This window comes from Nuphar pumila, chromosome 14, assembly GCF_984573655.1.
Source record: "Nuphar pumila chromosome 14, dmNupPumi1.hap1.1, whole genome shotgun sequence".
NCBI lineage: Eukaryota > Viridiplantae > Streptophyta > Magnoliopsida > Nymphaeales > Nymphaeaceae > Nuphar > Nuphar pumila.
The window spans coordinates 85328618-85342445 of NC_143262.1; the positions used below are offsets into that span (position 1 = coordinate 85328618).

At 39.3% G+C, this 13828-nt stretch overlaps 1 protein-coding gene across 1 annotated transcript in view; it reads right to left on the minus strand.

Moving 5' to 3' along the window:
* Positions 1-1814: 1814 nt before the first annotated feature.
* The window catches only part of LOC149817209 (single-stranded DNA-binding protein, mitochondrial-like), a 29621-nt gene continuing 17607 nt past the window's right edge, over positions 1815-13828 (minus strand). The window contains exons 6-7 of the mRNA XM_089987910.1: positions 2121-2180; positions 1815-2045 (exon numbers count right to left, since the gene is read on the minus strand). Of these exons, the coding sequence (XP_089844036.1) occupies positions 2029-2045; positions 2121-2180 (77 nt within the window). The 3' untranslated portion in view covers positions 1815-2028. The remainder of the gene's footprint in view (positions 2046-2120; positions 2181-13828) is intronic.

Below are 13828 nucleotides of genomic sequence, written 5' to 3' on the forward strand. Positions count from 1 at the left end.
TCATGTTTCAAGTGAACCATGTTACGCAGAGTGCACCATAAACCTCATGAAAATTGTCTTAAATGGTGAGAATTTGAGAGTCAAGTTTTGTTTAAGGGCGTGTTTGACGCACTGGACAAGCATCCACACATGTCAGACCCACAAGGGCTCGGATCATCCGGTAGTGACTTATGAATGTCACTAAGTTGACAAGACACTATGAGTTTGAAAGCCACACAAGGCATCCATTGCTGCAAGCTTGAAACTGGATGTTTCTTTTGATGAAAAGGGGGAATTTAAAGGATTTTATCAACCGGAGGCCAGCAGTGCATGGTTGGTGATGGGGGGCTTTTCCCTTGGCCTGGCTAGAAGGGGGAAAAATGCTTTGTTCTCTGAAAGCAAAGATTGCCAAGTACCAAGTTCGGGTTCTTAGAACTGGCTGTTTTCCATAAATACAGTGATGGGAGGTGCGTATTTCTTAGTTTTTCTTTTGATGGTCACTGTAGGTTTGGTATTAGTCACTGGAGTTTCATGAACCTGATCATATCTGCAATTCCATACTCCAATGTCGTTAAAATCGGTCTGAATCGGCCGATTAAGATTGAAGCATCCCAAAGATGATTCAAAAGGGGCTGATTCAAGGCCGATTCAATTTATTTTCTTTAATATTTTCAAGGGGTTAAAAGTTTTTTTTAATATATTTTATTCTTTTTTAATGATGTGTATCATTTGATGGTAAAAAGTTGATCGATTTGATTCAATATTTGCATTTTTTTTTAAGAAACAGTGAATCGATTTTAGCAACATTGCTGTAGTCTTCATGCCCCAGTGAGCCCTTTAAGGCTCCAGATACACTCACCTAAAACATAGCAAAAGAAGTCACAGACTATCCCCCCAAAAAAGAAGTTAACGCAGCATTCTGACCTAGATTGAATTTCATATTCTTGCACAAATCTGGAACCAGAACCAACAAGACCCACCTACAATACATATCACCAGTATGGGTTGGATAAAGGTTGAAACCAGGTCAGAGCTCCGATCGGTTGGAGGGCATAAGCTTTCCTTGTTGGTAACCGGGAATCAGTTCCAGCTTGATAAACTTGACAGATGCTCATCTATCACCATTTTAGTGATGTGTCCCTGATCACATGACACAACACGGTCAGACTCGATGATATGGTCACTGACACGTATGGATATTGCTTGTTGTACTTGCATCATGTGACGGGTTGTGTCAGTATCTTTGTGACATAGATGCTGATCACAAGATCATGGCTTGGTAGTCATCTAGCAACAGGTTCTCCAAGACAACTATATCCAAGGCCCACACTGAGCACCATGATAATTCTCAACTTGGAGATCACCCTGTTAGTGATGTAGCAATTCGTTATTGCTCAAACATGATTTTTTTTTTTTTTGTTGTTGATAATCCAAAGGAAAAAAAAAACAGCACTGACCACACATTGACTGGCCTCCCGTTGGTAAATCCCTTGAGGTCCCCCCTGCCCACCAGAGAGTACACCCAGCTTCAACCTTGCGGCAAGGGACGCCACCTGTGGGTTTCAAACTTGTGACATCCAGTCAACTTTGTGACATTTATAAGACCCCTAACAGATAGCGGAGCCTTTGTGGGCACTCAAACATGAACTTTTACCTCTGTATTGCAGGTAGACATCAGGATTTATACTAAAAAAAAAAACAAGTTCATGCCTTCATCAGGTTCTCAAGAGCAGCAGTAAACCTGACTTGGGTCATGAACGAGCAGAGCATAGATAAAGTTCCAGAACTTTTCTCACACTCCTTTTAATAAAAAGAGAAAAAAATATCCATGCCGAAACTCATTTCACCATCATAAAAATGTGATGATCAATCTGTTGCTTGTATATGACGAATTTACTAGGCTGATATGAGCCTATAAAAATATGGATTCAACAATATAAACAGATTAAAATCTTGATTATCTACCTCACGTTACAAGCAAGCAACGTTTCCAATAGCCAAGCTCATTATGTGCATCTTCTACAGAAATGCTTGATCATGCGATACCATCTAAAATAAGCCTTCTCCTGCCAGCAGCAATATGCATTGTAGTCACATTGCAAACAAAGAAGTTAAAAACATGAAATCATTTTGAATCTTACTTAGCTCATTGAGAGAAGCATCACTGATGCCTTCAGATGTCTTGATGAGCCGAACCTTACCTGTCAAGGTTCAGAAAAGAAAGCTAAAGTTAAAAAATGATTGCAACATAGTTTCCTACAAAGAACTTTAGCTATGCAACTTTTCTGAAAGCGGGAGGTGGGAAAGAAAGAGATCTATGGACACTAGTCATTAGACAGTTCTCAACAGATTGAGAGCCGGTGACCACTGCGGTGGTTACCCATGTGGTCAGCAGGGTCCTATGTCAAGCTGAAGGCCCAGGATCGAATCCCATTGGCGCATGGGGGCTGCTGTTTCTTTACCATGGTTGGGTCATGTAAGGCTGGATGGTTGTGTCCTCAATGCAGGGAGGCGTGCCCATTAAGTGACCCAGTTCTCGGTGAAGGTTTTCCTTCGTCCAAAAAGAAATGAGAACCTGGTGCAACAAGCATTTTTGGACCGTGGACAGATTCACAGCCATGGAACTTGACCTAACCAAGCAAAGCAGAACAGATCAAAGAAGCTGGCGACTGGACGTCCAACATATCTGAGACTCGATTCGCTCATCCAAGTCCTGAGTTCTTTTATTTTTCCCTTGGTTGAAGGAAAGAGAAGTTTCATTCCAATACAGAAATAAGGAAGAAAAAATTCCCCAGAAGAATTACAATAATCAGAAAATATAACATGAACAATCAGAAAAAACACTCTTTATCCTCCACCAAGGGCAAATCTTTTAGGCAATTCATCAAACACCATCCATTTCCCTTATTTCATCAAACATAGACTTATGTCTTAGAGTCAGGACTCAGGAGCCATCAACCCTTAGGACACCAGTAGTTAGCCGCCCTGCACCTTCAGTGCTGGCAAAAGAATAAATAGAAGGAAAATGATGTGGCAAAATGTCCTTCCCCAGTCCGAGGTTCTGCCTACAAGGAAGACAATCACCCATTTCCATATCTATGCTAGTATCTCCTGAAATCCTTCAAGACCCCAACACACCTTTACCAAATACCAGTTCCCCTTCTCCATCTATAATTCTAAATGCAATTATAAGGGCATCCTATCAAGCCATATTTATTCCTGATGAGATTTGTCCTGAATGGCAACAATTGTTGAAAGAAATTAAATTGTAATTAATCCTGTTAGAGTTTAATTTGCATATATTCCCAAGTCAGCTACCTTGAGAAGTGAATGAGTTCATGTGCGAGACTCCTCGATCTTTATGATCCGGTCTCTTTAATGCTCCCATATGAGTCGGTCATGAGAGTTACCTGTACCTCAGCGTATAGCACATAGGAAATTGAAAGGGCATATTGAGATGGGTGAGAGCTCCTTGGAATCTCCCCCTCCTCATTTAAGTCAATTAAATCTTAGGCTTAATGCAGGCATATAAATACTTGTGTATCATGTATCTCGCATCACCTTGAGCTTGAATGAAAAATTCATTTGAGTAAATAGCCTACTTAGGGTGCCTCTTGTGTGTGTCTTGCATATTTTCAATTAGGTCCCTACAACCAAAAAAATATTCTCCACAAATCCTCTCTTTTCACTAAATTTTCTATTACCTTGTGTGTTCCCTTCTCCTCCTCTCTAAATCCTAGTTGCATTTCATTGCATACTTATGCTGCACCAAAAAGCTTTAGTATCAGAGCTTGCATAAAGAGGACTTGAACAGCCATACTAAAACAAATCGACAGCAAGCTCCAACAATTATGTGGCCAATCTCTCCCAACTTCAAGTACATGTGTTTGATGGTGGAAGCTATGATTTTTTGAGTCTCAAAATAAAGACTCTATTCGCCTCACAGGACCTTCGGGAGCTCGTTCAAAGTGGATACAAGGAACCAAATGATGACGAAAACCTTGCATCATAGACTCTAGCAAAACTGAAAGAATTTAAGAACAAGAAGAAATAGGTAAAGGAGATTCTCCGCATCCAATTAGGGGTAAGCAATGTGAGAATTTGCTCTGGAACTTGTGGAGAAAAGAGAAAGGGAATAGAGGAAGAAAAGGGGTTGCGGCTGTCACGATTTCTGTAAAAGAAATCGTGACCTAAACATCATATTAATATGCATAAGTGTACAATATGGGTCTGGATCTGGTATAATGTCCAAACCCGAAAGAAAAGATATGAAAACATGTACATACAATGGATGGACACGGGTCTTGGTCTTGGGTCTTGATATCCAGACCCGAGACCCGTACACTTAAACACACTTTTTCACCCCCCCCCCCTCAAGTTGATCATGGTTTTGAACCATGAACAACTTGTCTTTAAGCATCCAAAAATGATCTTTTGCCAAGCCCTTTGTAAATATATCTGCAACTTGTCTTTCAGTATTGACAAACTCAAGCTCGATCTCTTTTTCTTCAACTTTTTGTCTTACAAAATGTTGGTGGATCTCAATATGCTTAGCACGACTGTGATGTACTGGATTAAATGACATGTTGAGAGCACTTTGATTGTCACACAGCAAGGTAGAGCGAGAGATCGTTTCTCCTACTTCAGTTAGGAGATGGCTGACCCACGTGGCTTCGGCAGTAGCTGCATCCATGGATCTATACTCAGCCTCAGTGCTTGATCTAGCGACAGCCTTTTGTTTTCTACTACTCCAAGAGACTAAATTTCTTTCAATAAAGACACAATATCCTGATGTAGATCTTCGTTCATCAGGATCCCCTGCCCAGTCTGCATCACAATATACAGTAAGTTCACGCTCATTCTTGCCAGACGACTGTGGTGAATATATCAACCTGTCCCCAATGGTCCCTTTCAGATATCTAAGAATCCTTTTAACCGCTTTCATATGTCCAGTACGTGGTGCATGCATAAACTGAGACACTTGATTGACTGAATAAACAATATCAGGACGAGTGAATGTGGGATACTGTAACATCCCTATTAGACTGCGATACCTGGTGGGGTCCTCATACAGATCTCCATCATGAGTGTTAAGCTTTTGGTGAAGCACACTTGGAGTTCCTAGAGGCTTGCAGTCTTTTATATTTGCCTTGTTGAGAACATCTACTATATACTTGTGCTGAGTGAGGGTTAAACTATAAGCCTGGTTATCAACTTCTACACCAAGAAAATAGCGCAAGGCACCAAGATCTTTCATTTTGAACCTCTGACCTAGTAGGTTTTTTACTTCTTTGATGTGAGCTTCAGAGTTTCCTGTGATGACAATATCGTCAACATAAATTAATAGTAGGGTGATCATGTCCTGACAATGAGTGATCCAGCAGAGAACGTGAAAATCCATGCTTTTGAATCTCAAGCGAGAAGTTGTCAAACCAAGAACGAGATGCTTGTTTTAGACCATAGATAGCTCTTTTTAGCCTGCATACATGGGTTTTACAATTTTGCTCTTGATATACAGAGGGTTGTTCCATATATACTTCCTCCTTCAAATCCCCATGCAGGAATGCATTTTTTACATCAAGTTGATTCAGCTTTCATCCATGTTCAACAGCTAAGGAAAGAATAATTTGAATCGTTCTAATTCTCACCACCGGGTTGAAGGTCTCATCGTAGTCTTGCCCTGCTTCTTGGGTAAACCCTTTTGCCACCAATCTTACCTTGTATCGTTCAATAGTTTCATCTGGTTTATACTTTATTTTGTAGACCCATTTGCATCCGACAACATTTTTGTCAGGTGGTCTGGGAACAATTTCTCAGGTTCCACATTCATGTAAGGCTTGCATTTCATCATTCATGGCTTCTACCCATTTGGTAGAAGTCGCTGCCTGATAGTACATAATAGGTTCATCTTCCTTATTGAGGACAGTTAAAAAGAGCTGAAAATCCAAGGAGAAGTTATAGTTAACCCATCTATCAATAGGATGTCGTATGCGATTTGATCTTCTGACCTCAAGAGTGTGAGAGGAAGTAGGATTGACTGTTGGGGCGCGATTTAGAAGGCTTGACACTGTCGTTCTCTGTCTAGAATAGGAGATGCCCTTGTATCTGCCCGGTACCGATGATGGTACTTCTTCCTCATTCTGTGATCCCGATGTCCTAGTGATCTCAAACATTTCTTCTTCTTGCCGCACACAATCTGGAGAACAGACTTCATTTGAACGAGCAAAAAGTTCTGAATTCAGCCAAGGATAATAAACTTTAGTTGTGTTAGAGGGCATTTCCGTTGTGCCAACATCAAAATTTTGCTCATCAAAGACAACATATATTGAGATTCTGATGCGTTTGTTGGTAGGATCATAACACCTATATCCTTTGTAGTCGTCTGCGTATCCCACAAATCTACACTTCTGAGCCTTGTCCTGAAACTTGTTTCTCAGGGACCGATCAATGTGTACATAACAAACACATCCAAAAGCACGCAAATCATGATAACTAGGATGAGCTCCAAAAAGACAGTAATAAGGAGACTTATTTTCCAGAACAATCATAGGCAATCTATTTATCACATGTACGGCAGAATGAAAAGCTTTTGTCCACAGATTGATGTGAAGGTTATTGTCATGCAACATACTCATGGCACTTTCAACGATATGCCTATGTTTTCGCTCAGCAATCTCATTTTGCTGAGGAATGCATGGACATGACACCCTTCTTCCTATCCCATTATTTTGGAGAAAAGAAATAAAATCACTAGATGAGAACTCCCCACCTCCATCACATTGAAAAAAATGGATGGACTCAGAGAATTGATTTTTTACCAAGGAAAGAAAGTTTTGGAACAAAAGGAAAACTTTCGACTTATTTTTTATGAAATATATCTAGGTGTATCGAGAATAACTATCAACAAAGATTAGGTAGTATCTGCTTCTAGAGCCAGAGGCAACTGGAGCGGGTCCCCATACATCAAAACATATTATCTCAAAAGGTTTTGAAGCTCTCTTATTAATAGAATGAAAAGGCAATACATGACTTTTGCATAAAAGACAACTGGAACACTTCTGACTTTTCTCATCCCCATTGAGACTTTCTTTTGGAATGAGATTATTAAAAACAAGTTTCTCAATAAAATGACTCCCACAATGTCCTAATCGACTATGTCATAAGAAAGGCTTATTACATTCATAAATACTAAAAACATTTGCAGAATGGTAGGAACACAACTCTAATGAAGACTTCGAATCCAGATGGGCAGGGCGGACGGAATGGCATGGAGCTTCTTCAAAGACATACATATTTCCTCGTCTCTTTCCTTCAGCGAATGTCGCTCTCGTGCGAAGGTCCTTGACCTGCACAGAGAAGGGAGTGAATTCTACTGAAGCATGATTATCAGCAACAAGTTTAGAAACAGAGACAATATTTTTCTTGATGTTGGGAGCATGAAGGACATCAGAAAGTTCAAGAGCAGAATGTGACATGGGAATGACAGTTTTTCCAACATGGGAGACAGGATGGTGGGATCCATCACTGGTAACAAATTTACTTTTGCCAAAATAAGGAATAGGGATAGAAAGTTTACCTGCATCACCAGTCACGTGAGTTGCTGCCCCTGAGTCAACAAGCCAAGTGCCTTGATCATCCTGCTTTAATTTTAATTCTGACAAGGCAGATATCAGCAGATCTTTAATCTCTCCACTGTCTCTGATATTGGTGGACTTTCTTTTGGATTCTGTCTGTGGAGCCTTTCCTTTATTTTCTGGATTGTGCCAACAATTCGCCTTGATATGCCCCTTTTTGTTACAAAGGAAGCAAGTGAGAATGGATCTTTGTCCCCATGTATGAGTCAACATATTTGGGGTGGGAAGCAATCCACGTCCTCCGTGTCCACTTCGCCATTGTCCCCCTTGTCCTCAGTCCTCGACCGTAAGTCACCTCTGTGGCAAAAACTTCTTGGGAATTCGTATGAACATGAGTTTCTTCAGAAAAAAACTTCAGATTCATTTCGTACTGAATTAATTTAGCTCGCAGCTCATCAAAAGTAGGAAGGGCAGGCAGACACAATAGTGAGATGATCATATTATAGTCGGGTCCCAATCCACTCAAAGTTTGTTGCACCATATCATTGTCACTCACGGCACATCCTATAACTGCAAGTTGGTCTGTGATAGTCTTTATCTTGTTAAAATATTCCATGATGGTCATGGAATCTTTTCTCAGTAGCTGAAATTCCCTCTTGAGAAAAATCATCTTTGCCTGTGAAACTTGTGAATACGTCTGAACCAATCTCTCCCAAAGTTGCAGGGCAGTACAATTGTCGGGGATTGCAACAAGAACCTCTTGAGACAAGGTAGAAGTGATGTATGCAACTACTGATTGATCTTTCCTTTCCGAGTTGAGATATTCTACATTTTTGACATACACAATTAAACTCGCCCCTTTATCATCTTTCTCTTCTCTCGTAACGAATTCTAGCGGGACTGAAGTGGTTCCATCCAGGTGACCTAAGAGACCTTGGCTCCTTATAAAATGAATGATTTGTCTCTTCCAAATCAAGAAGTTTGAGGTGTTTAACTTTTTGGAAACGAGTTGATTGAGAAAGCTTGAAGAAAGACTCGATTGAGAAGAATAAGAATCCATGGAAAAAGTAAATTTAACAAGAGTGATCACAAAGTGCTCAGTCCTCTGACAGGGAAGTTTGTTGATCGCCTTTTTTTTTTTTGGCTGAGTAACCCTTAAAACTGACAATCAGAGGATGTCAGATTTAAGAGGAAATCGGACCTAAGTTTTCCCTTGCACTTTTATAAGATTTGAGATTGACGTAATAATAAAAAAAAAAACCACACGTTGAATAAGAGTATTAATCTAAAAATCTTTTCAGTTGTGACAACAAGAGAACTGCAAGAGGAGATACTTGAAAAAGAATGAGAATCAGATTTGAAAACGTTGTCACACAGCAAATACTAACAGCAAAGAGGGCTTAGTATCTCAGATCTGACGCAACATTACTGTCAGATCTGGATACGCAGAGTAGATACGTAGAGGGGAATGTGCAAAAACGAAAATAGATCTGATGCACAAGATCTGGAAATACCAGGTGAAAGGGAAAGAAGAATCGGGGTTTCACGTGAAAGGAATAGGGGCTTCACGTGAATGGGTGAATCGATTTCAGCGATTCACGTGAAACAGAATTTCTTTTTTCTTTTTTTTTTTGTGATGCACAGGATTTCCATGAATAATGATTCACGTGAATATCAGACCCACATAGATATGAATTCAAAGGAGAAGATTTAGAAAGAAGATGGAGAAACGAGAGGTAGAAAGAAGTAAAAGAAACTGAGAAAGAGGAGACCTCAAACCTCTGATCGGTCGATCGCACCTTTCGAAAGCCTCTTCAACCCTAAACGGATCTTTGCTCTGATACCATGTGAGAATCTGCTCTGGAACCTGTGGAGAAAAGAGAAAGGGAATAGAGGAAGAAAAGGGGTTGCGGCTGTCACGATTTCTGTAAAAGAAATTGTGACCTAAACATCATATTAATATGCATAAGTGTACAATATGGGTCTGGATCTGGTATAATGTCCAGACCTAAAAGAAAAAATATGAAAACATGTACATACAATGGATGGACACGTGTCTTGGTCTCGGGTCTTGATATCCAGACCCGAGACCCGTACACCTAAACACACTTTTTCAAGCAATTCGATCTTTCCACGAATTATGAATGCCTCCACAAAGAAAGAAGCTTGGAATATCTTAAAAGTTGAATTCCAAGGCTTAGAAAAAACATTTTCATCAAGCTTCAATCCTTGTGGAGAAAATTTGATACACTATCAATGAAAGACAATGAAAGCATACAAAATTTTTTTTCAAGAGTTGCTGAAATTATTAATCAAATCAGGAGCTATGGAGACAAAATTGAAGAACAAAAAGATTGTTGAAAATTTTCTAAGAAGCTTGCCTTTAAAATATGATTATGTTGTAGTTGCATAGAAAAATCAAAAGATCTAGCAACCTTGTTTGTACAAGAGTTGATGGGATCTCTCAAGGCACATGAAGAACAAGAGTTGATGGGATCTCTCAAACCTTGTTTTTTATATTTATTTGAGATTTTTTATTTCTTATTGGTTGTTGCTTCATCAATAAAGCATTTTTTATTTATTTATATTTTTAGATATTTTTTTATAGTTTTTTTAAGTTTTCAAAAAAAAAATTTGAGACTTACGCTTTACGCATCGCTTCAGTTTTTGGTAGAGCGCCTCGCTACGCCTCAATGCTTTTCACAACATTGATATATACATATATTATATATTTTTTATTTTTATTTATTTCTTGTAAATATTATCCTTTGTTTTTTATTTGAGTCAAATCATGTTGACTAGCCATTAGAACTGGTCTAACGGCTAGTAAGCTCTTTCCTTCCCTCTCATTTTGTGTATATAAAGGGGTCACCCCTCATTGTATGGTATGTTTCTTGCATACCTTTTGTAAAGTAATAAAATGTTATTTTATATATTATGAGCCCTCTTTGGCGTGTGCCCTTAGTGACATTTGTGAGTGTGCCCATAGTGGCTCTTTGTGTTTATTCATTTGGCTTCTTTGGACATTTGTTCTTGCTTAAAGGCTCCACTTTCTTTACATGGTATCAGAGCCATAGGAATCTTGATCTTTGAAGTTGGAAATATCATTGTTCGTGTGCTCGTGGATCGCTCCTTAAGTGTTCGTAGTGTGGTGCTCGTAGTAGCTCAAGTGGGCGTGCTCCTTCTCTACACCAACCTCTCTCTCTCTCTTTTCTTTGTAATCATGGGGGATAAGAAGAGTTACCATCGTACCCATCAAACTCAATGATACTAACTATGTAATGTGGTTTTCAATCATGAAGCACCATATTTGGGGCAAGGGTTTGTGGAGATTAGTGGATGGATCTGATCGAAACCTAAACTTTTACTCACCAAAGCAGAGAATAGGAAGGAAGTTGCACTCCAAGAGGACAAGAGAACTAAGGTCATAACCAGTGTTATTAAAAACGCGCCTCAAGGCGCAAAAAGCGCACCTCGCCTCAAGGCGAGGACCTTTGTGCCTTAAGGCGCAACATAAAAGCGTAAATACCCCGAGGCGTACGCCTCATACGCTTTGAGGCGTACGCCTCAGAGCGAGGCGCGCCTCAAGGTGAGGCGTACGCGCCTCAAGGTGAGGCGTACGCGCCTCAAGGTGAGGCGTACACGCCTCAAACCCTCATTCACTGTTCGTCTCTCTGCTTTCTAAGATCTCCCTCGTCTCTCACTCAGGCCCTCTCTCGTCTCTCAGCAACGCTATATCTCATGTGCTATTAGTGATAGAATTGTTGAATCTCAAAACCCACTTGTTAATTTTTCCATCCTCTCATTGTTTGTAACAATCAGAACCCAAGTGGAGCAGCACCGACGCACAGATTACTGCTTTCTCTCACTAAACGAATAGCCAAAATTGAAGCGGATAAAAAGCAGAAGTGGGGTTTACGGGCTCATGTTAATTTGTTTACCAACATATTGGTAATCTCAGAGAGAGAGAGAGACTGGAAAGCTGGAACACAGCTCCTCGTTTTTCCTCTTTCATTTGAGGTCTTTGGCACGTTCGAGTTGCCTCTTCACACTCATATACTGTGGGACATGGGGACGACCCGAACCGATCCTACGCAATTTTAATTAGAGTCCATGCCACCCAACAGCCCAACCCTAACCCATCGACGAGAGGGGATCAGGTCAGAATGTGCTCACGGTATTCCGTCAAAGCACTTCTGGATGTCGTTGATCTCAAGATGGACGACATCCAATACCTGTACCAATGAGATGCCCGTCACTTGGATGGACCTCACTATTTTTCATTTGAATCCGAATTCCACTAGGTCAGTTCCGATTAAGTCGAACCTAGATCCGACCCGTTGACATTCTTACTTACATTTCGTTGTTTTATTACTGTAGGAATAAGTCATTGCATGAGGCTGTTTGCAAAGTGAGAAGCTAGAATCTAAGAATGTACGTGAAGTGTGAAGCATTTAAGAAAAGTAATGGAAATTCAGTAGTGGTAGAAAATAAATGTAAGGAATGCATAAAATGCAGTTAAAGCCTTTATTATTTTAAAACTTGTTTTTTAAAAAATCATTGCATGCATAAATTTAATGTAAAAAACATACAATTAAAATACCAAAGTACGATTCTTTTGGCATGAAAGACATGTTTCCCACATCAGGAGAATCCATTTTTATATTAGGAAAACAATATTTTCACTTTTTAAGAAGCTTGATTTCCATAAAGTTTTTAAAGTGGGATATGCTGAGTTTCCTCTTATAAAGTGAGTTTTTAATCATTGTAAGAAGTAACTATAATTTATGTACAATTAATATTTTTTTTTCGAGGCTTACGCTTTGCGCCTCGAGGCTTACGCCTCGCCTCAGATTTTGGTGGAGCGCCTCGCTACGCCTCAACGCTTTTCACAACACTGGTCATAACCCATTATAAAAAAAATGAAAAAAGTAAAGAATGGGACATACAAAAATAATGCCTTGGCTTATCAATAGCGTAGACATAAAAAATGTTCTAGCCTAACGAGGATTGAGCATGCCAATGATGTATGGGATTACCTCTAAAATCGGTATTCACTTAAAGATGTTGCCCATGTGTGCACTTTACAAGATAAGATTAGAACCATGACTCAAGGGCAGATGAGCATTAGAGAATACTATAATACTCTATCAAAACTTTAAGAAGAGTTGGCTATTCTTGAACCAAAATGGCATTGCCCTTTGAATATTGAGCTCTGACAAAAACAAATAGATGCAGAGCATTTTTACCCATTCATAAATGGGTTACGACCCGAGTTTGAGGCCACCAAGTCAACTCTTCTCCATAGAGGGAAGATTCTCTCTATTGTTTATACGATTGAAGAACTAAGTATGAAAGAAAATAGGTTGAAGAAACGCATGCTAAAAAATGATGCATCTTGGTTGTATCTAGGCCGAGAACCCATGCTCGCTTATATAAACCACCTAACTTTGGGAGACAAGGCAATGAATATGACAAGAAAAAGAAAATCACCTGTCACTATTGCCACGAACTGAGACATATCAAACCATTGTGTTCTAAGTTGAGAAGAATTGAGGAAAAGAAGGTGGCTTCAATTAGTCCACCTCAAGAGCCTAAGGACATGAGCAACCCTCAAGACACATCGGTTGAAAGCATGTCCCTATCCCAACTGGTGGAGGCACTTCAACCTCCTCTTAGAGGATCGTCTTCCTCAATCAGTGTCACAATCTCATCCTACTCTGCTTCCAGTAAATTTCTTTGGCTTCTTGATTCCAGTGCATTTCATGACTCCTAACCTTGATATTTTATCCAAATGTCGTAATAATTCAAGCATGTTTAATGTCTTTACTATCGATGGTACATCTCTTAAAATAAAAGGAACAGAAAATTTTGAAAAAAAAAATCAAAACTCTAAAAAAATTTCAATTCCAAAAATTAGATATATTACTAAACTGAATTTAAATGTTGGTAGTCTTTCAAATATTAAACCATGGATGTAATGTCTCTTTCTAATCAAATGGATGTTGGGTGCAGGATCACCTGTCAGGGAAGCTGATTGGGAAAGGTCATCGTGAATGAGGTCTTTACTATATGGATTTTTTTAAATACCCAAGAATACATTTTATTGTAATCTCCAAAAATTAGATTTGGATTTATGGTTATGGTACAAAAGATTTTGACATTCAAATGTATCTAAATTCCATATTTTTCAAATTTCAAAAAATTTTGTAACATTGACAATTTTTCTGGTAATGATTATATCCTTGACAAAATGAAGAAATTACCATTGCATA